General features: G+C 35.6%; 1 protein-coding gene across 1 annotated transcript; it reads right to left on the reverse strand.

Annotated features, from left to right (window-relative positions):
• Positions 1-6,311: 6,311 nt before the first annotated feature.
• On the reverse strand, positions 6,312-17,737 carry LOC144964640 (serine/threonine-protein kinase stk11-like). Its single transcript, XM_078899132.1, has 9 exons — positions 17,284-17,737; positions 14,533-14,616; positions 13,895-13,984; positions 13,331-13,463; positions 12,077-12,213; positions 10,973-11,100; positions 8,904-8,961; positions 7,514-7,746; positions 6,312-6,543 (listed from the first exon to the last, which is right to left on the reverse strand). Exons 1-9 carry the CDS (start codon positions 17,622-17,624, stop codon positions 6,383-6,385), a joined length of 1,365 nt encoding a protein of 454 aa, XP_078755258.1. The 5' UTR covers positions 17,625-17,737; the 3' UTR covers positions 6,312-6,382.
• Positions 17,738-26,813: the final 9,076 nt, after the last annotated feature.

Consider the following 26,813-nt stretch of genomic DNA (forward strand, 5'->3'; position numbering starts at 1 on the left):
AGGAAGCACAACAATAAGCGTGTCTTAAAACTTGGATATCGGGTGCAAATCTTCCCCTTGTGATCTAGCCAATGTGGATGATACAATCAGAAGAGCTTGTTCATAAACATGTGCCAGTATAGATATTTCGATTGATTTTCACATTTAAAACCGCTAAACAATGGTAGCTTTTGCCCATCAAAATATAGGCAGAGTAAAAAATATATGTACTATAAAGTTTCGATTACTGTGATAGATTTTTTTAAAACCAAAAATGCAAATCCACATATCTAACAATCTGACAACTCTTAAACTTCCAGATGAAAAAGGGATGCAAATGCAATCGTAATGTAATTTCACTGGAAAGTACTTTTAAAATTTGGACACACATGAATGATCTAAGTTTATCCAAAAAATAAAGGGGATAAGTGTCTTGGTAGACTAATTTCTAAATTGTGATAGATATTTACAAAGTGTGTTAACTGGATTTATATAACCCTACAATTGTAACCTAGTAGCCTTTTACTCAATGCAATTTTTAAAAAAACACAAACAACAGGAGAGAAGATAATTTTAATACAACAGAAACAATTCAGCATCATTGATAAAAACAAAAGCTCATAATAAAATGCTTTGGCGTTTTACTTGTATATAGGAGTGCTCTCTTTTATCAACCCCAGGCTCAATGTTGAAAAAGTGTTTTCGTGTTAAAGCATATTTTGACATTGAATAGTATTTTTGTTTTGTTTTTTTGATAGTTTAACGGCGCCTGTAACACTCATGTGTCATTTAAGCACCAAGAAAAGTAAGACTATAAGCTCAGAAAAAAAAGAGGAAACAGAAGTAGATAACAGAAGAAATGTATCACTGTATCTGATCTGATCATCTCCTTATCTAGATCATAGATGAAAATACTTTTGAATCATCATTAACAGTACAAATCTAATAAATACATAATAATAATATAAAGGATCACATAAAAATAAAACATCTAACAGAGAGATGATTTACACAGAAAAAAAAAAAATCTTCAGAAAAAAAAATACAAAACAGCAACCGTACCCAAATGACATGCAATCCCAAACCCAGGATTTTCCATCACCCTTTGGTATACTACCCAAGAGATGGTCACTGTCAACTTGTTTCAATTTCAACAAAGAAACTAAGTAACCCCATAACAAGACAAAGACAGAAAGCAACTCGGAAAACAGATATAAGGGGATAGAAGACAGCGCGACCTTTGCCCACCATGGGAGGTCAAAGGCCCTACCCAGAAACTCTTATTTAAAAAAACAAAATACACCAAACAAATGCTATTATCTAACTGCATCTCTCTGATAGAATGACCCAAGTCTGGAAACAAACAAGCTAGCTCACTCTAGGACAAGAAAAGAAAGTCATATGAAAGAGAAAAATTAACAAAAGGAAGATGAGTATTTTTTTTTAGGCCAGCAGTGCTCACTTATCCTACCCACCAAACACCATGAAAGGGATAATGCTGTGCTTATAAACTCTACAACAAAAACAAAATAAAACAATATAAAACAAACAAAAACAGACTAAGTCAAAAAAAAAAAATCTTCAATGATTGTCAATATTTTGGTATATATTATACATATTCCCTTTTAGTTTAACAGCACAATTGACCCATTAAAAAATAATTTGCAGATGATACGTCATGAAAAGGTCTTATATTAAATATCAATGAAATTGTTTTTATTTACTGTGTGATAGGAATTCTTGAGAATTAAATATAGGGAAAACAAAAGAACAACTTTTGGAAGAATACCTCTGTCCATAAGCCTATCATAATTAAAACAAAAGACAGTGGAAATTGTCTCTGATTATAAGTACCTTTGTGTTGTAGTTGACGATTGTTTCAAATGGACTGACCACATACAGTTAATAAAGTGCAAGATCAATAAGTATATGTACCTTTTAAAGAAGAAATGAAAAGAGATGTCTAGAGTATTGTAGAAGAGAATTCTGAATTTACCATAGTTATGATAAACAGAGAATTATCAGTTCATTTGCCACATGCTCCAGCAATCTGAAGGCCCATGCTAGGAAACATCCTTGACTACCTCCTGATAACAGTTTTTTAAAAACTGGAAAATGTTCCAGTCCAAAGGAATTCAAAGCAAACAAAAGAGATTCATTTTGATCGGATCACCAAGTACAAAATGATCTACATTGACATGTAGATAATACATACCCGTGACCGTGCTAACAGAGATGTAAGGGTTGTGCATGTCATCGAGGATCGTTATAGCCACAATCTCATATTTGCTGTAAGCAACACTAGAGTTCTCATCCACCATGAACTGTTCAAGGGGGAATGGTTGGTGAACGGTTTCTCATGTTTATTCAAAACATCTGCAATCACTATGACACAGAAAATGCTTCTTTTGTTTTTGACAATCCACCTGCACATCGACAAACAAGAAACTTTCAACCTACCATCAATTTCATTATTCAGTTTCTTCCGACTTACCCCCCTCTCCTAAACAGTGTTGAAAATGATTTCGGTCTAGAAAGATAAATTCATAGCAAAACTAACTGAAATTTGCCTTCGTCTCCTTGGACAAAATAGCACATTTATCAGATCAGGGCATTGCAGCTGACACTCCGCAAAAGATACAGGTGTCTTTCAGGGCAATATAAGCTTACATAGCTCAATCCAGAACAAAGACAGAGAGCAACATGAAAAAGAAAACAGTTACAAGACACGGCAAAGGCAAAAATCATATTTTAAAAACAATATAGGTAAATTTGACTGTCTCCTTATCGGCAAATGATCCCAATTAAGACTAGGGCATATACTAAGAGGATTCAATCTAGGAAAAGTACAAAATATTGACAGAAGAAACAGTATAAACGGACCTTTTTAGAATCCCCACCAAATGTTTCTCCATCCACTAATCATTTACGTATAAAGGAATGTTTTGAAAGAATAATTATGAATGTAAGTTGATGAGGCATACTGAATTAGGATGACCGTAAAGTTGTTTTGTTTTTATATAATTATAATGATCAAATGATAAACAAAATATATAGACAAACGAAAATAAAATATCTCCACTCGTATCAATTGACTACACATTGGCATGCATTGGTAAGTGTGTTGTTTTACAAAATGGAGTTCTTACAAGATAATGTAGTGATGATAATTTGAATATCTATTTCTAGGGTAAAATTCCATTTCCGATTTTTGAAAAAAGCAATCCCTCTTTACTGAATCAAGGAAATCTATGATTAAAATGAAAATCTCACTATTTTCATATCAATTCTTGTCTGCATTCAATTACAAGAACAAAACAACAAAGACCACAAACAAAAGGTAGAAAATTATGGTTATAAGTACAAAATACACATATTGTCTTGGTGGTATGAAATAATGATAGTGCTGCCCGCCAGAATGCTAGTAAAACAGTGTAAGACTTATGAAATCAGGCTTTCTTCTCACCGAAACCAAAGCACAAAAGTTTATCATTCCAATCTGGTTGTTTAAAAAAGGTAGACATAAAGAACTGCAAGTCTTTATTCTGAAGTCCAATAAAAATGTTCTATTAAAGATTCTCAATTAGTCAAATTGCATCTGTAAACCTCACTAAATCATTGAGAATTTTAAAAATTAAGGAAAATTGGGATATAATAGATCATGTCAGGATTTATTCATTTAAAACCCTTAAAAAAAAAAAAAAAAAAAATAAAAAAGACTAAGAAAAATGACTGAATATTTACAGTACCTCTCCATTAATGGTCGATAATCTAGCCTCTTCAATTTCTTATCCCCACATTTAAAACACACCCTGTGACTATCAAACAAGCAAGTAGATTATAATCATGTATATATATGCAGCACAAAACATCTCAATAATACAAGTCTATGCACCAACATCAGCTACCTTGGATAAAGAAAAAGACCATTTCTACTCAACACTACAAGGTGCTTTCAACGAATGTGGTAAAACAGATATTAACATTATCATGGGTGACTTTAATTCAAAGATAGGCTCCAAATTAGAAAACTCAGAAACTGGAATAGTTGGCAAACATGGCCTAGGAGAATGCAACAAATGTGGTGAAAATTTGTAGACTTTTTAATGGAAAATGAGCTGACAATAACAAACACTATGTTCCAAAACCATAAAAGACGCCTCGACACATGGACATCTCCGGATGGAAAGACAAAAAATCAGATAGAATTCATTCTGGTCAATAAGAGATGGAAAACATTAGTTAGGGACAGACTGCGGTACTGATCATGAACTCCTCATGGCTGACATCAAATTACGACTGAAACTTATTAAAACACCACCGCGTCCAATAAGATATGACTTGTCCCTCATACATTTCAACATCAACTACAAATTAGAAATAAAAATCCATTTCAGCATCCTGCAAACCTTGAGTGAGGAAATAGAAACAGAGGAACTGTCAGAAAGCCTTGAAAAAAACACAAAAGAAGAAGCTATGGATAAGCAATGAAACTCTGGATGAGGAAAAAAGCAAAGCAAAAATTTAGTCTTGTTTCAAAAGAGTACAAAGATGCCAAATCACATGTCAAAAAACTGTTAAAAGAGAGACAAAACAGAGTATCTAGAGGAACAACTTTTCAACATCAAAAGAGCAATGAAATCCAACCACACAAGAACAATGTATCAGGAAATCAGGAGGATGACAAAAATTTTCTCCCTACGCCTATCAACAATTAAAGGTAATAATGCTGAAACCCTGAATGAACCTGAAAAAATGACTGCGAGATTGGCAGAGTATTGTAGTGAAATGTACAATAGCAAGGACAGACCTATGACACAAATGATACCAAATGATGAAGAACTGCCACCACTAAAAAATGAAATAGAATGGGCATTAAATCAGATCCAAACAGAAAAAGCGGCGGGGAAATGATGAAATATGGGTGGAGAAGATTAAAGCATGCGGAAAGGAAGGTATTGAAATATATCACACACCAGTGTTTGTTTTGTTTTAAAGGATTTTACTGCGCTTGCAACACATTTAGGTAACATCAGTAAAAAGGAAGAAAATTGGATAGCAAAGACATTCTAGAGGTACAATTTTAAAAACCTGAGGAAAAAGTAAGACAAAGGGGAATGGTTCAAATAGGGAATAGATGTAGATTCCAAGAGCATAATATCAGTGTACTTAGTTTGAGACCACCTAAAATCTCACCCAGCACAAGGTCCCACTAAGAGGAGCACACTCAAATGTTTACAGATCATATGTGATTAAAAATAAATAACTACATAACAGAGAGATGATTTACAAGGAAAAAAATAGCATCTCCCAAAACAATAACTATGCATTTGACTGTTTCCCTCCCAGCCAGGGCCAGGACAAAACCAAGTATTCCCAGACAAAGACAGAAAGCATATTGAAAAACAGATATAGGAGGATAGAAGACACAGTAAGTGCGTCCCTGTCCACTATGGGAGGACAGGAACCCCACCCAGTGACCACCATTTGGATCATAATAAAACACTGCAAGGCAGTCCAGCCAACTGACCTTGACTTTTTTGTGTTTATAAATTTTAAGGTTGTTCCCAAGCTTTTAGGTCATTCCAAAGCTAATAAAAGAAAAAAATATGTAGTTTTTGTAAACTTAAAAGCATTTTTCTAAAAAGAGAGACAAAGGGGACTGGTTTACAGAGAGTAAATAGATGAAACTTAAGAGCTATCTATCACATCTCCAGCCTAAGACCACCAAATAGTTTGACAGACAATAACCCCAGCAAGAATTACACACTCAAAATCCAATAACTGCTAAAACAGCCATGGATGAAGTCCCCAAACAGAAAACATTTGAACTCTACAAACAACAGCACGACAACCAGATAAGGAGAGCAGCTAATCTACACAAGTGAGGTCTAATAGGTTTCTTCCCATTGGAGGGAAGCGTCAGCAAGTGGAAAGAGTCTGATGTTATACTACATAGCAACAATATTAGAGACATGATGATATCGTCTATGAAGTGTTACTAGTCTAGAAAAGAGACAACTCCTTGGAGAATCATTGGAATTAAAGCATTCAAACAGGAGGGATCCCTTTGAAGGAGTTCATATGGTGGGTTATGCAGTCATCCTTCTCCTTCAGTAGCACATGTCCATGATTGGAAAACCTCAAGGAAACGGAAACATAACTGTCCAGATGACTTCTAACCCCAAGTTTAAAAACATGATTTGACACGTCACTGTACAATCAAAATCAAATAAATTAGATAAAATAATAATAATAATAATAATAATAATAATAATATAATAATAATAATAATAATAATAATAATAATAATAATAATAATAATAAATAATAATAATAATAATAATAATAATAATAATAATAATGAAAAACAATAAGATAGCAAATATAAAACAAACTAGTGTCACGACTGCTTGCAACTAAGAAATTTACTTTGTCTACTCTTTTTAGAACTATGAGGTGTAGATTTAGCTGCTGAAGCATGAGCTCCCTGTCCATCCATACTTCTGTCTTCCACTGTAGCAGTTCTACTACTCACTGCCCCAGAAGCAGGAATGTGGTCAGCTGAAAAAAAAAATGACAAACGAAATGTGAATTGTATATTTTTAGACTCATTGAAATGAGATCTGATACAAAGCTGCTGAGGGTACAATTTTGGGCTACCTGGTTTGTTTGTTTTTGTTATTGTTTTTTTGTTTTTGTAGTGTATATTTAGTTCAAAGATATAGAAATATAGAAAGAAAAAAAGAAAACTAAGTGTAAGAAAAAAAGGAAAGACAGAGGGGAAAGAAAGAAAGAAAGAAGAAAGAAAAAAAGAAAGAAAGAAAGAAAGAAGGAAAGAAATAAAGAAAGGAAGGAGGGAAGCATAGGTCTCAAATCAGAATTTTCAAAAAGGAGGAATATTTCCAGGTTTCCGCAGAACACGTATTTTATCAGAAATAACGTGAAGCAAAATGCCTCGATTGTTGACAATAATTAACATTCAAATCATACTATAACATGAAAAAAATTATTAAAGAACTGACAAACATGGATAAGTTCCTTAAATCAGACTGTTTTTAGTAGTTATTGAAGATGTATGGGGGTCCCAATAGCTCAGTTGGTAGAGCACTCGCTTCACACACAAAGGGACGAGATCGATCCCAGGTGCAGTCGAGATTTTTTTCTGACCTCCCTGTCCACCCAGTGAATGGGTAGCTGAGTCTGTTAGATTTGTCTGAAAGTACACTGTGTCAGACTAACACCCTATCCAGTTGCTATTGTCCGTTTCATGCTATAGAAACTGAGATAAACTCCGGCTTCATGGGCCGAATGGCTCTGAAGGACTACTTATTTTATTTTTTTAAGACATTAAAGATATTACTGAAGGCTTGGACCCGAAGCAGAAGAAAATGGTGAACTTGAAGTTGCGGAAATCCGCTAAAATTTGAGACCCATGGGGAAGAAAGAAAGATTCAACCAGTTATTTTTGCAAGTTGAAAACACATTTTCATGCTATTATCAAGCTACAAAACAATTTCAAAGTTTCTTTTACCATTGTTTTGTGCGGCAGCAGTTCCCTCTTTGGAGGTAGTTGTGAGATGATCTTGATGGATTTCCCCTTCCTCCGCAACAGCCCCTAGTTCTTGACCAGTCATTTCCTCCCCATAGTGCATTGTGTGCAGACTAGAGATGACAGTCATAGACCTTAGTTTATCACCCGGGTCATCAGATCGTGCAGGAATTGCTACACGCTCTAATGAACGAGGATGCTGCTTGACAAACCACCTTGAAAAAAAAAAATACAAAATTGCATGAATAAAATGAATTAAAACTAATATTTAAAAACTATAAGTGTACAAAGTTAGGGATAGGCACAATAGGGAACAAAGGTGTGATGTAAAAACAACTGGTTCAAATCTCATTGGAAGTGTAAAAATACTCTTCCGGAGGATTGAATACATACTTTGTGTAAATGATCTTCTGGTTTCAGAGTGATGGCATCTTATTTCTAGTCTAGATATATGCTGGTCATCAATATTGATCATCTATCCTCGCTTTTTTACGTCCCGCAATCCTCAGAATCTGCCTATACATCCTGCTATTAAAATAGTCATGCCACCTTATGATTCAATATGTACCTTTTTCATTATTAGTCCTCCAAAGGACTGGTTTCATACATACTTCAAAAGATTTTGGAACTGGAAAAAGTAGAAAGTTTGACGTCACGACTTTTACTGCCCTGTTGTGAGATGAGAGCCCGACAGCTCAATTCCAAGAGAACTGAATCATGTTTACAAGCACATTAGGTTGGTTATTTTCATGACTCTGCATCCACCCTATAGTGATTGGGTTGCTAGATCTGCAACATCTAATAGTGCAATATTGTGGTCTAGTCTAGAATACTTTGAGCAAATTTATTCACCTGTCTTATTTTTTTTTACACAGTTGTAACACAAGAGTTTTAGAATATGCCTTTCCCAAGTTGTTTTCAATTGTCAATATCAAATACAAAAAGTATTTCGTATTTGAAATAAGTACAGAATAGTCTTTTGAGATTACGTCAGTGAGTGCCGCATTGCTATATATTCTACAAAAGGTTTTTTTAAAGATCTTACATGTTGTGTTTCTAAAGTGGGATCCATGTTATTTTAATGCATCACAAGAACAATAAAAAATATTAACAGATGATAAGTCCATAAAAGTTTTATTCATTAAAAAGACTACTACAGTACATGCAAAATTCATTGAAAGCAACAAAACTGATCATGTAAAAATTCTTATATATTTTTAGAAAGAAATAAACAGCACTTATAATCCATTTCATTTAATGTGCATGTCATCCTACCACAGACTCCCCTTCCCTCTATCTCCTTAGCTAATTCATTATGCCATGTCCAGGTAGCGTAAAAAACAAAAGATTCAAACATTAAAGAATTACTTACGGGTGCTGCCTTATTTGCTTTATATTGAATCTGACTGATGACTCAAAGGCCAACATTCCTAAGGAAATTGAAATGCAGGTTGTATTAGTTTGAAATCATAAAGAAACAGCTCTATCATTACTATAATAATATATACAAAACCAAAAAAAATTAACAAGGACTTTTAATAATTTTAAAAAATATTTCAACAAATTTTATGTAAATTTAAGTTATTATTCTGATAACACAAGCAAGTTAATGAATATACAGTGAAGCACTGATAAATTGACAATGCTGATATCAACACCACGCTCATATTGATATTTGACCAAAGCACTGATTTTGTGCTATATGAAATAGGTAAATACAGAGCTTACAATTTACATATTGATGCACGTTTTTCTAGAAACGGTTATATCAAAATTGCAATTTTATTGATTGAGACAATGATTTGCAAAGAAAAGAAATAAAACAGAAAAAAATAGACAAACACAAAAAAAACTAAACCTCCCCTCCCACACCAACCTAAATAAAAAGCCAAAAAAAAAAAAAGAAAGAAAAAAAGAGAGATTACTAGGCAATGGCATCTAGCTTCCAACAATATATGTCACAATGCTCAGATCTGATCGAAGAGACTGGTTCCAAAAGCCCAGTGACATTCTTTTAATTGAGACAAGAGCCCAAGGAGTACATCAACATTAATTTCAATGTGGGAAATCAGCAAAGAAGTTCCACTGAAACAATGCTAGCTTGATACCAGTGAGATAGAGAAGAAACTGTCCAATCCACAGAACCTGCCTCAAGCAAGTGTCTATGACAGCAACGGAAGAACTGCACACCTTTGACCACCTTCACCCTGAAGGTGTCCATTAACAGACCATTATCAAAATCATTTTCAAATCAACATGGCTAAAAGAGAGGAATGCTAGTTTCGCTGTTGTCAAATCAGCCTTATTAAGAGCATGCCCATAGTTCTGATTGACATGGCCTTGTAACTTCTAGACATTTAAATGAGCTCAGTAGAAATTGACTAAAACCAAAACTCTTTGACAAACCAAACTTGTATCACACTTACTAGGCTACTAATTGAATTGCAGTTATTGTTTAATGGCAAAAGAAAAATGCATTTAACACAATCTTAATTCAGATCATTCAATCAAACCATTGTGCCTACTCTACTGCATTTGTTCCTATAGATTTGATGAATGCTTAAGACATCCAATGCGATGTCAACTAAACACGCAAAGCTTTCAACATCTTTTAATAAAACAATGCACCACAGATTTTTCTGACAAGACATTAGTTTCAACCTAGCCCCTTTATTTGTGAGACCAATGTTGCACCTGATGAGACAAGAAACGGTGGTACAAGCATAGACTTTGGCTTGTTCACCATCCCACCCATTTTGATTCTGATTGTAAATGTATGGGACACAGTTCACACCTCTGGAGAGGAAAGATGATGTATTAAGAATTGACACGGACAAAAACATAAATCACCCTTACAGCTGGACAGCTCAGTGGCTCTCTCATCCAGGTGGAGGGTGTCATGTCTGCTGGATCCCAAGATTGGCTCTGACACTGCAATATTTTTATTCTCAGTTTTCATTTGGCACTTCTACATGTACTATATTTCTCATCCTGCTCTGTTTGTATTGTATACATGATATTTTGGCACTCAGTAGTGTGAAAATTTGCAACAATATCACCAAAATTAATGACAGGTTCAGACAAATTTGTCTCATTAACTGGGGACCTTGTCCCAATATTATACAAAGAAAATTTCATGCCCTGAAATTTCACCCTAATTTTTCAGATTTCCCAATAGGAGAACTTCTTGATTTCAAAATCAAAACTATTATGAAACATTCCCTGAATTTTTTGTTATTGGTTTCTTTTGATCTATTATTGTTCCAGTATAATGACATTAGGCTTATAATGACATCTTACTTCTATTGCGGCAATGTTAATATATCTGTCCTGCACTGTAAAAAAAACTAACCAGATTTATCAATGCTTCTGTGTAATTGTAAAATGAAAAGCATATAAGACAAATAATTCTGAAAAAAAAACAAACAAAAAAAAACTCACCTTTAAGTAGATCAGATAAAAGATCAGGTATGTTATCAGGTATTGAATAAACTCCTTTGCCTATATTTTCAAACAATGTGTAGATATTGTCCCCTTCAAATGGATACCTCCCACTTGTTATGTTGTATCTGAAATTCAGTGATGATAATGGCAATTTGTCAAAAAGGAGAAAAATGTATCAGCCCATCTGTCAAACTCAAACAAAATCATAACATCAAATATCATAGTTTCGTATATTATATCACTAGTGTACATCAATCCTTAATGGTAGAGAAATAACTTACTTTATGAAATTTTTTTTTAATTGTCCTTTCCTTAAAACGATTTTTTTAATACCTTATATTCAAGAGATTTAAAATTAACCTTTGGTCAAAAGGCCTGAAAGAATTTATTTTACTTGTATTATCTTTGTTGCTGTAGCCCAGTGGTTACGGATCTAACAAATAAGACTCAAATATCTTTAATAAATTAAAATTGTAAAACATTGTTAAAACTGAGGTAAAAATTAAAAAGGTAAACTAAGTTGAGCACAAGTGGAACAAGAAGATTGATAGAAGAATGATTGAAAGAGGATAATGGAAAGATAGAAAGAAAGAAAAAGAAAGAGAGGGACAAAGAAAGAGGGAGAGAGAGAGGGAAAGGAAGAGAGAGAGAGAGAGAGAGAGAGAGAGAGAGAGAGAGAGAGAGAGAGAGAGAGAGAGAGAGAGGGGGGGGGGGGTGCTGAAATGTTTTTATAAAGTAAATTCAACAAACTTTAAAAATGGAAATTATCTTCCCGTGAATTAACCAAAACAATTATGTAAAAAAGAACAAAATACATTAGAAAATACATACAAACAAACAAACAAAATATAAAAAACACAAATAACCTTAACAGCAAATTCATACAAACAAGTAATAACAATAACATTTAAAAAAAAAAGAACAACACACTGCAGTGCTAAATTGATTGTAAACCTTTTCCTTAAACTGAAATACTGAAAATCCAAGTCATAAGTTCATGCTAATTGATTCATTTACCATAAGTTTTTCTACTTCACAAATATAGACTAATCATTGTACTAATTATAGGAACAAAAATAAAACTGAAAAAAAGAGACTTACAAAGTGACACCTGCTGACCATATGTCTACTTTGAAACCAGAAAATTCCCGAAGACCATTGGCAATTTCAGGAGGTTGAAAAGCAGGTGAGCCTTGACTTGTATGGCATTCATCAGTTGACGAGAACTTGTCTAAGGCCTGCAATGAGAACAAGAAACAAATATTGTTGGAACGAAGAGTATTCTGAATCAGTTAAGAAAATATATAAAACCTTTTGAATGCCCATCATAACAAGATGCTCTAAAAATAAAAATTAATAAGAGATATTCATCTAAATTTAGACGAGAGGTAAATTTCAGTCTTTAAATTTCATCAATGTAAAATCATAATGGCTAAAATCGTCATAAGTTTCAATTATCCAAAATGTGACACCCCCCCCCCCCCCCCACCACCACCAGCTCCAAGTTGAGTATTATGTTGGGATTTGAAAGAGAGAAAATCGGTTTTAAAGTGGAAAAGGTCAAATTTGTCAAAATATGAAATTTCAGATTTTGACAATTTAAGAAATCAAAATCGTTTTTCTCATTTTAAAAAAATGGAAAAAAAAAATTAAAAAGAAAAAACATTAAATACAAGTATTAATAATGCTGAATTGCTTCTTCCACCAAGTTATCAGAGGGAAATGAGTGGCTATTTCTTTCTCAGTGAAAGCATGACAACTTCCACAGTTTCATGGTTTAACAAATCATGAATGCCAAAAATGTAATCAACACTAACATTTTTTCTCAATAATAAGACAAAGTACAACTCCAGATTGGTCAAGTTGATCACATGGATCGTCTTCCATAAAAAATGCCTTTGTTTAAGAACTTTGTGTATAATGTGATAACCAGACCTGCTCTCCATTTTTGTGAATGTATGTGTGCGTGTGTGTGTGTGTGTGTACATTTGTTTGTTTCAATACACACAACATGCTCTTACTTTCAATGTTAACTAACTTCATTGTTTAATGATTGCAGTGAGATTATCTTATGACTATCTTTCTTTATAAAAGAAATGATAGCACTAGGTCAAATTAATTGCTTTCAATGTCTTCCAAATTCGTCAAATTACTTTATTAGGAACAGCTCTTTTCTCATTTTACAGACAGTCTTTTTCGCAAAACTGGAAAAAAAATGGCATAATCACCATTTGGAGCCAGCAAGTCACAAATGTAAAAGGTCCATTAATGAAATAACAATATAAATAAACACCAGAGAGATGAATTTTTACAACAAATTATTATCAAAAAATAGTGTAATAACTTAATGGTTACCTCCGCCACACCCAAGTCTGTAATTTTCAAAGTCTCGTCATTGGTGACTAATAGATTTCCAGGTTTGATATCTTTATGAATAATACCATTACTGTGAAGATACTGCAGCCCTTCAATAAGTTGACGAAAATAACTGGAAGTAGAAAACAGATATTTAACAGAGCTAAAACTAAAAGTAAACGATATATACTTGCAAAGCTTGACAATCAATGCTCACACGTTTATATTCATTGTAAAACACAGCACATCACTAAATAGAAGTAGAAACAGGTGAAATCGAGATTTTTCCCGCCCCCCCCCCCCCCTCTCTATCATCCTATCCAAAGGATAGCAAGCAATTTCTATTGTCTGTTTAAAACTATAGAAACCTGGATAAATTCCAGCTCCGTGGGCTTTGGTTAGAGCGTAACCCTCCTCCGATACACTGCTCTATTAAGAAACCAATACATAAAGCATACTCCTTTAATGCATAGTTCTGTTAAGAACCAATTTATAGTATAATCAATCAAGTAACTTTGTTCAAAAGATAAATTAACAAATTTAAAAGCTTATCGTTATAGATACCCATGGGCTTGCCATATTGGAAACTTCTTTGTTTCTGTACTGTTAAGCATTTCTTGCAGTTCACAGGCACAATACTCAATAACCATATACCTGTTGTTTTGGATAGACAATAGATAAAATAAATTAGACTCTGTTTACAAGGACAAAGAAATCAGAAAGCAGATTAGCTTTCGAGTTAAGAGTGACCTAATAGATGTAAAATAAAAGAAATGCCACACATTGTGTTGCTGTGTGGTTAGTTTAGATAATTGGTACAACAGAATAACTATTATCTGCAGTCATTTCTCCACCAGAATTATAAGTTAAACATTACTTTTAGATCATTTCAACTCCTTACAAAATGAAGATGGTACACAATCCAAAAGGACAATAAGATTGACTATGAGTTAAGAGCTACTGTTGGATCACGCACCAAAGAAAATGGAAAATAAAGGGTAATAGTTGCACCTAGTGGTTATGCAGGTTATAAAATCATCGATGTTTTAAATCATATGAAAATGCACCCATCTTTTCTGTACATCAAAATGAGAATTAAATTATTCTAACAAGATAATCCATAAGCTCGGGGAAAAATACAATCTTTAAAAAATGTTTAGGTAATTCATTTTTTTAAAACCCCAAAACATGTGGTATCTTACATTTTTCCCTTCTCTTCATTATGAAAGACATCTAACAGTCCAATTACATTTTTATGGCACAATCTTTTCAGCAGCTGGATTTCCCTGAAAATGAGAATAAAACTTTCATTGCTTTAAAAATACAAAGATTGTATTAAAATTTTTATAGGTGGTTCAAAAAAAGTCTGGATTAGTTTTTCTGTGATTACCTCATCTATAGTAACAATCGGTAAATAGTGTTCGTGGTAGATTACATTCTCCTCTGAACAAAGGTATCTTAACCCTCTAGTGTTCAGATTATTTTTGGGGGAGTAGCTAATGAGTTCCCTATATGGCCATGTCAATCATGGAGACATCCTTTGATGCAGAGACACCAACTTTAAATTTGTTTCACAGGAGTTTCAGACACCACTCGTAGGAATTTCAATGCCAAAAAAGAGGAATTTCTGCACACAAGTATAGGAATTGGAATGGTATTTGGCATTGTGTTTACATATTGTATAGTTCTAAATAGATAACTGATTAGAATTATATTATGATACATAAGCACATTGCCAAATACAATCCCAAACTTTCATTATTTCAAATGAAGTAAAGCGCCAAAACCTAATGGTAGAGATTGTAGTACTGGTGGTAGTGATGATGATGTGGTGTTGGTGGTTATTGTAGTAGTGGTAGTAATGATGAAGATGTGATAGTGGTTGTTGTTGTAGAAGTAGTTGTAGTGATGATGATGTGGTGGTGGTATAGTGGTTGTAGTTGTGATGATAATGATGTGGTGGTGGTTGTAGTAGCAGTAGTAGTGATGATGGTTGTAATACTAGTGGCAGTGATGATGATGTGGTGGTTGGAGGGGGAGGGGGGGATATCCTGGAACAAATTGACCTCACCGGAATTTGACGGAAGTTGCCCGGAGCCTGGAATTTTTTGCTCCAGACCAGAGTTTTTTCCGGTGAAACCGGAGTTCTGGCATCACTGCTTTGATGATATAAGTCTACCCTTTGCTGTCTGCAGTCGCATTTTCGTTTCCTACTGTCACTCATGACTAAATTCCGCCCAGAAGTGATATCATAGGTCCGTCCATCACCAAATTTCAAACTTTCATTCTCGCGAGTTCTTAAGTTTTTTTATCAAAGAACGATTGGCTACTGAGCATCTTGACCCTTCAACGATTGGTCTTTCTGACAGCTCATGTGTCAACAGCTGTCAACAATGCAATGAGTCATAGCTGAAACACTGGAAGACAGGTTATCCTATAGTTGCGTCACAATCACCACGTTGTTGAATAAATTATCCAGGCACGGTTGATAGGTAAAAAAGCCAAATTAGGTTCTAGTTACATTTGAAACAAACAAAGTATATCACTGATCTTGTCTCATTGAGATATAAAGAATGATTTTAAAATCAAGAAAAACGGCCAATAAATAAAAAATTTGCTAAAAAAAGCTAAAATAAAGAAAAGCTATTTTTAAAATCAAATTTATTCGTAAAACAGTTGGTTTTCAACCGATTTTTTTCTGAAATAAGGATCAATGTTCTTTTTTCAAGCTGATTTCAGCAAAATGACTTTGAAATTCCTCAGAATTATATTTTTTACTTTTAGTTAGATTTTAGCTTTTAGGCCTACTCAAAAATGTGTTATATTCCTTGCATAACAATAGCGTAATACATCGACGGTGAGAAGCGTCTTTGTTTCAGCCAGCCGGTTAGATAGCCTGTGATTGGTCGAAGACTTTGAGAAGCTTGATTCACGATTCTACACGAATGGACAGTGGCGGTAGATCAAAGAGGTGTAACATATTTATTTACCAACTATTTTTCTTAGTGCTAAAATTACAAAGTAATAATTTCGCATCAGAAAAAATGACTATCTCTTTATTGCAATAAAATTGATACCACAAATGACAACAAAATCGCCCCACAAATAAGGGAGTTATCAATTATTCACAATATTTTTTAAAGTTTACAATAATTGTTATCAAAGTCATTTCTCATCACCAAAGTCGGAATTTTTTTTCGGTCTTTACCAAACAAAGTGCAAAGTCAATTATTTTCACCCGCAAATAAAATAGGATCCAAATCGCAATTTCTACAACATATTTCATTTTCTGTCGGCAAATTTATAAAAATCAAAGCTGAAAACATTTTTTAAAAAAAAAGAAAATGCCTCCAGATAATTCACTTATTTATTTATGTCTATGTCAAATTTTGGCCAAAAATGACCAACCCGCTTGCTCCATGCGGCTAAAGTCCTGTTTAAATCAGTAGTCAGCTTACTGAGAGGCTGTCCAGTGGGGGAATTCTCAGTCACAGATTTTGAGCGTTTTGCAATAGTAAATTTTGAGTAGTAAAATCATCATAACTTTGGAACCTTTTATCCTAGATCTAAAAGTGAGGTATCATATTAAATGTATCTTTTTAAATTTAAAGGTCTATCTGTCTATGTAAAAAAAAATTATTATTCATTTTTATTTTTGAAAAAATATTTAAAAACTACCTATCTACTACTATAGACTATAGAGAGAGTTTGAGTTATCAAAATCAAAATGGATCTAGACGGTCTAGGCCTAGGTCTATCTAGACTATCTTTATCTTATAAATATTATATTCACTCTATACTCTATACCTACAGACTAGAGTCTAGGCCTAGAGGCACTAGACAGGTAGTTAGTAGACTCCAGTCCCAGTGATCAGTCAGTAGATCGAGGAGTCTCAGTCTCAGTCAAAGGATTCACAGTCACCGAGTCACATCAGTCAGTTCAGTAAATTTACCTTTGAACATTCTGTTCTCCATTTGGAATCTTTCTCAGTCTCCTTTTCTTGAAAATTTTCACTGCTCTTCTGAACAATGTCTCTGTATCTAAAATTTCTTTTACTTTCCCATAAGATCCCTCTCCAAGAACATCTCCCATAAGATATCTATTTCCTATTACTTTCACTTTATGTCTCTGGGGTTGGTAAATCACTTCATCTGACTCAACCCGGTGAATTAGCATGTTCAAATCGACGTCATCATCAAGAAAATCGATGTCGTGCATCTGATGGGGGGAAGATAAAGGAAAATCGTCGTCGTTGCATAACACGTTTCCATCGACAAATTCTTCTTGATCCATTATAAAAAGAGATGTCTAAACTCAAGTCAGTTAGCATTAGGTCTCGACACTCTAGGCTACACTCAAGCAGTTTTCTAACTTGTTTGCAGCAGCGGAACCCGAATTTTTCTATTTCCAATGCAGGAGAATTTCCGGACCAACAAATTATTTCTAGGTAGCGTCTACATTCTCTCAACAGAGAGAACAGAGACCATTCCCTATTACTACTCCAACGTGTAATATTATTAAGAACTGTGTTTTCCGTCCACCAGTGGCCTCAATACACAACTGTGTTTTCCTTCCACCAGTGGACTGAAAACACAGCTGTGTATTCAGTACACCGGAAGAGATTATAAGAGCTAAACTTGACCGAGAGCGAGTAGGCGAGGTGGCCGGCAGTTTTAGCACAGCATAACTGTAAATAGTAAATAATTAATTTGTATAGCGCCTAAATATCCACATTAATCGTGCTCTGCGGCGTTTTACATAATACTTTTTTTAAAATAATAAATTAAATTAAAATCACGACACACATAATAAGCATTAATACAAAAACAAAATCTAAGCATAATCTATGTCATAAAAAAATAAGCCTCACGGAACAACCCAGTCTTCAGACATTTCCTGAAAGATGATAAATTTTGACAGGACTTTCTAAATTTCGAGTGGGTTCATATTCTTTTTAATCAGTTCCTGCAAATATTCAGGTGCCAATCCATCCAGATATCTAAAAACATAGCACAATATCTTAAATTCTATCCTAAACTTCACAGAAAGCCAGTGCACTTCATGGAGAACTGGTGTTATAGTTATATGGTCTCTTTCTTCTTTTTTTTTCGTTAATTGCATAAGTCCAGCCGCTTTATTTTGAATTTTTTTTTGTAGTTGATGAATTAATCTGCTTTGACAGCCAATGAGAAGGGCATTACAATAATATAATCTGCTAGTAATAAAAGAATTAACAAGCATCTTTGCAATATCCTCATCAATATAATGTCTGATTCTTCCAATGTTTCTAATGTGATAGTTACAACATTGACATATTATTTTAACATGATCTTCCATGGATAACCCTTTATCTAAATACACCCCCAAGATTTCTCACACAAGAACTAGGTTTAATATTATTTTCACCCACTAGTATCTCATTAGTGGATATTTTTGAGAGTTGATACTTATTTCCATTAATCATCATTTCTGTCTTGTCATCATTAAATTTAAGTTTTTTTTTTACTTTCATCCTATCCTTTATGTTAGCAATACAATTTTTCATAACAGATACCGATGACAGCTCTGAATCACTGTAACCGGGGAGGGGTGAGTTAGGGGTTCGAGCTCCTTTATAGGCATAATATTTTCTTTGTTATTTTGTTTTTTCTTTTTTTTTTTTTTTTTTTTTTTTTTTTTTTTTTGGGTACTCCATTGGCAAAAATTAATAATTTTCAACTTCAACACGTTGACACCATTCCTGGTGACTCGAGGTTTGATCGACTTTTAACCTTTTTTTATTTATTTACTTTTACTCACTTTTAAGTTTATCATTTTAATTTAGGACACAGTGAAGACTTTGGTTACGAGAGACTCTTTCCTGAAAAAGACCTGTAGTTTAATTTGTTCACCTGTAATTAGGGTAAATAGACATGAATTTTAAGCTGACTATTGTGTTTCTCTTACTTATAATGCCAAGTTCAGGCGAGGTTTGTTGGAACAATGACGACTTTATACTTGGTGAAATTGTTCTATAGTCCGATCCAAGTTCCTTGCATATGGAATATTGCAAATTCCTCGAAAGTTACAAAATGTGGTGCCGTGATTTTTTGCAAGCGAGCTTATATTTTAAGTGACAATACGAATTTTGAATACCGATAATGATTGACCAAACGGTATTCTCACAACACCGAATTCCATTGATCTTTTCATCGATTGCAATAAAATATGACTCAAACTTTAAAATTCCCCGTGTGGTGTCAACTGAGAGGGCCAAGAATAGCCCAACGCCAAGCCAGCGTGTCATAAAAGGCGACTAATGGTGTGTGATTCCCCTATCTTTGAGTCACCTGGTCCTCCAGGTTGGGGGTTGGAAAAGGATTAACACCCCTTTCCGTTAAACTCAAACAGTTACAGAAACGCAGACGGACAAACCAAATCCTTTTTTTTTTTAGCTTGGGCGACCGAAGAGTTTCTGGAATGACAGAATTTATGAAGGACAACAGACAAAGCCGAAAGAACTCTGCTGACCCGATGACGTCTTCGCCAAACAAGCAGCTTCGAATTGCGTCGTGGAACGTTCGCACCATGTATGAAGCAGGAAAAAGCTCTCATTTGTGACTGAGATGAGAAGAACAGGCTGCATATACTTGGAGTAAGCAAAACCCACTGGATACAATCCGGACAGAAACACCTCAAGTCTGGGGAGAATATTTTATATTCTGGGAGAGGGGACGGGATTCATACACAGGGAGTAGGAATAATTCTAAGCAAGTTTGCCCAGAAGTCACTGAGAGGATGGGAACAACACGGAGAAAGAATCATCATGGCGTCCTTTACAACATGGATTAAGAAGACCAACATGAACATTGTACAGATCTATGCCCCAACAAATGACGCAACAGATGAGGACAAAGATACATCTTATAGTCTGCTACAACAAGTCATTGACAAGTTGCCAAGGAAAGACATCAACATATTGATGAGAGATGCTAATGCTAAAGTGGGACAGGATAACGTAGGTTATGAAGGTATCATGGGACGTCATGGCATTGGAGAAATGAACGACAATGGTGAGAGATTTGCAAATTTCTGTGCATTCAACAGTTTGGTGATTGGAGGATCAGTGTTCCCCCATAAGAGGATCCACAAAGCAACTTGGGTCTCACCAGATGGTGTGACAGAGAATCAGATTGATCATTTTTGTATCTCTCGAAGATTCAGATGTTCATTGGAAGATGTGACAGTACGGTGAGGGGCAGATGTTGGATCAGACCACCACCTGCTATTGGCAAAGCTTAAGCTCCGGCTCAAAAAACACGGGACCAGATCACATACAAGAAGAAAATTCGAGGTGAATGCACTAGATGGGGAAAAGAATGAGGAATTCAAACTACAATTGAGTAATAGAACAAGGAAGGAACAAGTGAATGCAAGCCGAACTAGGGCTTCAAGACTGGATGCACAAGAGCAGTATCGAGCCATAGCTAAGGAAGTCAAAAGATCTGTGAAGAAAGACAGGAAAGGTTTTCAACCGTATTATTTTAGAGAGAATTAAAAATCCAACAGATGCTTAACTGCGGGACGAACAGGCAGGTTTTCGGAAAAACCGTTCAACCACAGACCAGATTGCCTCTCTGCGAGTCATAGTGGAACAGTCTATAGAATGGAACTCTCCTCTTATTGTCAACTTTCTGGATTACGAGAAGGCTTTCGACAGTATTGACAGAGCAACAGTGTGGAAAATTCTGGCACATTATGGACTCCCTGAAAAGATAGTAAACCTCATTAAGGAAATGTATGACGGATCAAGTTGCAGGGTTGTACATGAAGATCAGTTTACTGACAGCTTTGAAATTAAGACTGGTGTCAAGCAGCGATGCTTGCTCTCATCATTCCTGTTCATCCTTGCCATTAATGGCTATTGAAGGAAACCTCCAAAGGGCGAAGATGTGGGATACAGTGGACCCCCTGGACACAGTTGGATGATCTGGATTTTGCAGATGATCTGACTCAACCACACCCAGGACCAGATGCAAGCAAAAACCACAATTATAAACAGCCTCTCGGAATCAATTGGTCTAAAAATTCACCCTGCAAAGTCAAAGGTCTTGAGGATAGGTACGAGTCAAAGAGGGCAGATCAAAGTAAAAGACCAGGAAGATATATATACGTTCTGCTGTCTGGGGAGTATAATTGACAAGGATGGAGGCACGGAAGCAGAGGTGAAAGCACGAATAGGAAAGGCACCGACTGCATTCACATCTTTGAACAGAGCTTGGAGAACTAAAGATATCTCCATTCGACTAAAGCTAAGACTTTTCAACTCAAACGTGAAGTCTGTCCTACTGTATTATGGATGTGAAACTTGGAACGCATCACAGGCATGTATAAGGAGGGTACCGATTTTCGTAAACAGGGGCATGCGTAAGCTACTCCGAATAAAATGGATGGATAGAATAAAAAAATGAAGAAGTAAGGAAAAGAACACAGCAGAAACCAATGGGAGAGGAAATAGGAAGAAGACGATGGAGGTGGATTGGACACACACTTTAGAAAGAATGACTCCACTATAACAAAGAAAGTATTGGACAGGAACCCTCAGGGCAGAAGATCAAGGGGAAGGCCACGAGGAACATGGAGTGGAATTAAAGAAGCTGATATACAGAGAAGTGGTAAGACATGGAATGAGATAAAAAGTTAGCTCAGGATAGAGAAGGATGGAAATTGTTTGTCTGTGGCCTATGCCCTGACCCAGGGTGAAAAAGGCAATGATGATGAAACTTTAAATTTTTTACAGTAACGGTGTGTTGATTCTCTTTCCCGCGGGGAAATAATCATAACAAAGTTGCATTCCGTGGCGTAGCTTAGCAAATAATTTTGGGTTGTTTGAAATAGTTTAATTATAGATAGCATTTATCTAGTACTTCACAGCATTGAAAACAGGCGGCGTTTATACAATATCTTTTCCCTCGTGAGCAACGGCTAAAAAATACATTGGACGACACAAACAGCCCGTTAGGTGCTTATACATTTTTCGGACAAAGACATAATTTTTTTTTAAGGGGGGGGGGGGGGGGGGGGGGGGGGGGGAGAGAGAGAGAGAGAGACCTTCGAATTTTTATGCCTGTCTTCGACAGGACGAGCAGAAATGCCTTTCACAAAGACACAACACCTGACCAACTGTTGAGCAAAACAACTCATAAAAGTTGGACAAGACATGTCACGAAATCCCACTGGTCACCCATCTATTAGAACTTGAGCTTTTATACAGCGCAATATCCACTAAACGTGCTCAAAACGCTTTACAAGTGGTCCCTGACCAACAGCAACAAGCAACATGTAGAAAAAGATATGACGCCTGTTAGGCGATATTACATTTTTTTTCCCGACAGAGACAACGCTGTTGACGATCAGGTACTCATTTTACACCCGAGTAATGTGAGCATGAGAGAATGTGAGTAAAGAGCCTTTTCCAAGGACTCAACTATGCGCCGAGCGAGGCTCGAACACAGGACCTTCCGATCCGTCATACCACAAGACCACATAGCCGCTACGTGTTCTCCATTCTTGGACTATATTCGCTGGAAAAAAAAAAAGGGGGGGGGGGTCGCTTGGAATGTATTAATGTATCAGGAAATATCACTGAATGTAAACTTCTTTAATACTAGATTCCATGTAAGTTTTGTACAGTAATGCCTTTCAAAGGAACTGCAGTTCTCAAATACAAGAGATGCATAATTAAGATGACATCCACATTTATTAATTTGACATCTCCCCTCTGAGTTCATGATTGTAAGCTATATATTGCTATTTGCCGCATGCCATGAAAAATAATTCCACGCTTCGCCTCTTTGGGGAAATACTTGTAAATTTCCATCTGTGACATGCGCATGTTTAATCCATAGTTTCAATCAGTTTTTATGAATGTAGACTGCACGAGAAGCTACGCTCTGGCTTTTAAATATTAACAAATTGTAACAATAGGCTTCAACAGTCATGACGTCACTTCCCTCGTAATGACGCATGACAGTTAAGTAACTGGCTCTAAATATCGGAACAATGGCGGACGCCCTTATGAAATATTTCTCCGACGAGCATAAAAGTGTATCCAGAGGAGAAAAACATTATAAATATGTTAATGTTTTGACTTTTATACATTCTGATCACATGACAGATGAAAAGTTCTTGCCAGCATGAAGAATAAAAAGTACCCATTTTCTTTGTTTAGAACCAGACTGCTCGCTGTTGCTGGGCGACGTGACATGCATCAGGCAAGTGTATCCAATTGTTTATGTCAAGTGTGTACAACGTGACATTTTGCTGTGTCAGTTTGAACCCATGATGGCAATAATAGTGAGTAGTGCACATGAATCTCGTGAAATGTAAACTCATGATCAAGCCTGTGGGCGAGTTTAGCGGTCGTTATCACAACAGAATTCACTGTGTATAGATAGAATGCGCTTGGCCAAGGAGTTCACAACATTGCCATCCGGAAGTATAACGGACCAACTCACAAACTCTGTGTAACCATTAACTTTTATAGTCTGGTTAATACAGTTTAGTGAGAACAACTCACAAACGCGGATGGCAAAAACAATAACAAAGACCTGAGTGACGTCATCTGCATACAGTGGCGTGGGGCCATTGGATCGAATGGTGCCAGGCACCGCACCAATCTTTGAAAAAATCATTAACAGCATAATTTAATTAAAAATAAAACAGAGATTTTAACTCCACTGTCTTTCGCCAACTCGCCAACAACATACTGCCTTTTTAGTCTCCACTCTATTCAAGATTCCGAGTCACGCACTGCGCCGACTCGTGTGTTGGTGACATCACTGCGCGAAGTAGTGAGAGAGTCAACACCGTGGTGCAAAGCAATCCAAGCTCCAATTAATGCTATATCCATTAGTATCGCGACAGCTGATTGAGCGAGAAACTAGGTCGAATTATACTATCTTCAAATAGCGGAAAACACCCCTTCTTGTGCCAGGATCTTAGAGCTCCACCGTTGGACTGGGGGGATGCGCCAAATTAGGTTCAAAGTTCAAAAACGTTTATTCTAGGCAATTGCCAATGTAGGGTAACTTCGGTCATCCAAAATATTACATTAACTGTCAAAAACACTGATCATTGTCAAGTTTATTTGTAAGCAGCAAAGAAAAACATCATAAAACTTTAAAATATGACATATCAACCCCCCCCCCCCCCCCACCTCTTTTTCACGATTATTGAATAAAGTAATTCTTTGCAACGAAGCATTGTGGACGAATTTACCAACATTTTTCTTGCTTGTTGTGCCGATTTGATGGATACGTGTGTATGAGTGTTTATTTGTGTGTGTGTGTGTGTGGTGTGTGTGTTTGTGCGTGTGTATTTGTGTCAGTCAGAGAAAGAAAGCGAAGACTGTCAACAGTTATACTTTTGGTGTGTTTTTAGATTTTTAAGTACTTAAGTGGAGTGATTTTTTCTTTGTGATGCTTTAAGATCTGAATCTACCTTTTATTTGTGCAATCATTAATCGTATTCCACTGATTTCCATTATTTGAGATATACTTTGAAGTTTTGTTTTGTTAAACAATGAATTGCAATGAATCAAGTTTACTCTTTACTTCACCGACCGTTTGGGAGATTGACACTAGATGACAAATTAGAAATAAAAATACTAGTTCCTCACCAACCAACTAATTTTGAATTAACACAGTTGTGGAAATCTCGAAAACGCTCTTTTTCAGTGACATGGTATGACAGGCACGAATGGCTCACAGTTAGTTTAGTCTTTTGTTTTTATTGTCTACTTTTTACAGATACAACAAACACTGACAAATCATGGACATCTATAGGCTATAGTGACCTTAACCACTTCCATCGTATTTCTTAACCTCCTGAACGTTGTTTTAGCACCCTTAAAAGAGTGAAATTTTTTTGTTGCGAAATTCAATGAAACAGGAGCTGTTAAATTCATTAATGATTCTGTCAATTCACAAAGCTGAAATAGATGCCATTCCAGATTTCAATAAACACATTATAAAAAGATTTGCAGAGATGAAACATCGCAGTGCAGATTTTTTACAAGTACTAAAAGTAAGTAATTTCTGTCATAGGTTTTTTTTTTTTCTCTTTTGATTTACATTTATAACATATTGATTGCATTATCTACCAAATCCAATCCTTTAAATAGTGGACAAAGAATAATTACAAAGACCTTTTCATACGGGACTTGTATCTCAGTGTTGTGGCTTGTTGTTTTCATGAATTATTTGTTTTTGTGAGTTTTGTCCACTCGTAGAAACCATCGACCCTCCCCCACCCTTCCATAAAAGAGAGTTTTTAATATGTTGTGCTCTCTCCTCTTAACCGTGTTCACTGAATAAGAATTTTTTTTCTAATCATGGCACCACCATATGCCGTCAATACCCCACGCCGCTGTCTGCATACTATCTATAGATAGAATGCACTTGGCTAAGAAGCTCATAACATTGCCATCCGGAAGTATAACGGACCAACACACAAAACTATGTGTAACCATGAACTTTTGTAGTCTGCTTAATACAGTTTAGTGAGAATCACTCACAAACGCGGATGGCAAAATGCAATAACAAAGGCTTGAGTGACGTCATCTTCGTTCTATCTATAGATAGTATGCGCTTGGCTAAGTAGCTCATAACATTGCCATCCGGAAGTATAACTGACCAACGCACAAAATTGTGTGTATCCATGAACGTTTATAGTCAGGTTAATACAGTTCAGTGAGCATTACTCTCAAATGCGGATAGCAAAAAACAATAACAATGACCTGAGTGACATCATCTTCGAACTATCTATATCATCGTATTGTAAAACATCAAAATGCTCACTCATCCCAGACCCTTCGTTTTTTTATATACCGTAGAGAAGAAAACTTCTGAAGTACGATACTGTAACCGATGCAAAAAAAAAAAAAAAAAAAAACAAACCAAACCAACAAACAAACGGCTTAATGTCACCAACAATTCGAGTGTTCGAGCCAAAATGCTTCAACAGTCGTAACGTCACTTCCCTCGTAATGACGCATGGTAACTTAGTAACTGGCTCTAAACTATCAGAACAATGGCGAACGCCCTTATGAAATATTTCTCCGACGAGCATAAAAGCGTATCCAGAGGAAAAACAAACATTATAAATCCGATCATGTTTTGACTTTTACACATTCAGATCACAAGACATATGAAAAGTTCTAGCCAGCATGAAGAATAGAAAGTATCGATTTTCTTTGTTTAGAACCATGATGGGCGCCGTTGCTGGGCGACGTGACATCAGACTATAGTTTAGAGCCAGTTACTAAGTTACCATGCGTCATTACGAGGGAAGTGACATTACGACTGTTGAAGCGTATTATCATTAAAATCCATCAAAAGGTTGTGAAGATATCCACGTCAACGCGTGCGCACGGCTGTGGAGCGGACTATAATTCAATCTGGCATAATTTAAAGATGAGAAATCTTCTTTCGCTACTTAAAA

This window comes from Berghia stephanieae, chromosome 1, assembly GCF_034508935.2.
Source record: "Berghia stephanieae isolate SIO BIC M18660-M18661 chromosome 1, UCSD_Bste_1.3, whole genome shotgun sequence".
Taxonomy (NCBI): Eukaryota; Metazoa; Mollusca; class Gastropoda; order Nudibranchia; family Aeolidiidae; genus Berghia; species Berghia stephanieae.

Coding starts and splice junctions, on each gene's coding strand:
- LOC144964640 (XM_078899132.1), bottom strand. CDS start 17,624: ATGGATCAAGAAGAATTTGTCGATGGAAACGTGTTATGCAACGACGAC. Junction 13,464..13,894: donor CCAATATGGCAAGCCCATGG/GTATCTATAACG, acceptor TTCTACTTCCAG/TTATTTTCGTCAACTTATTG. Junction 12,214..13,330: donor CAGACTTGGGTGTGGCGGAG/GTAACCATTAAG, acceptor TTCTCATTGCAG/GCCTTAGACAAGTTCTCGTC.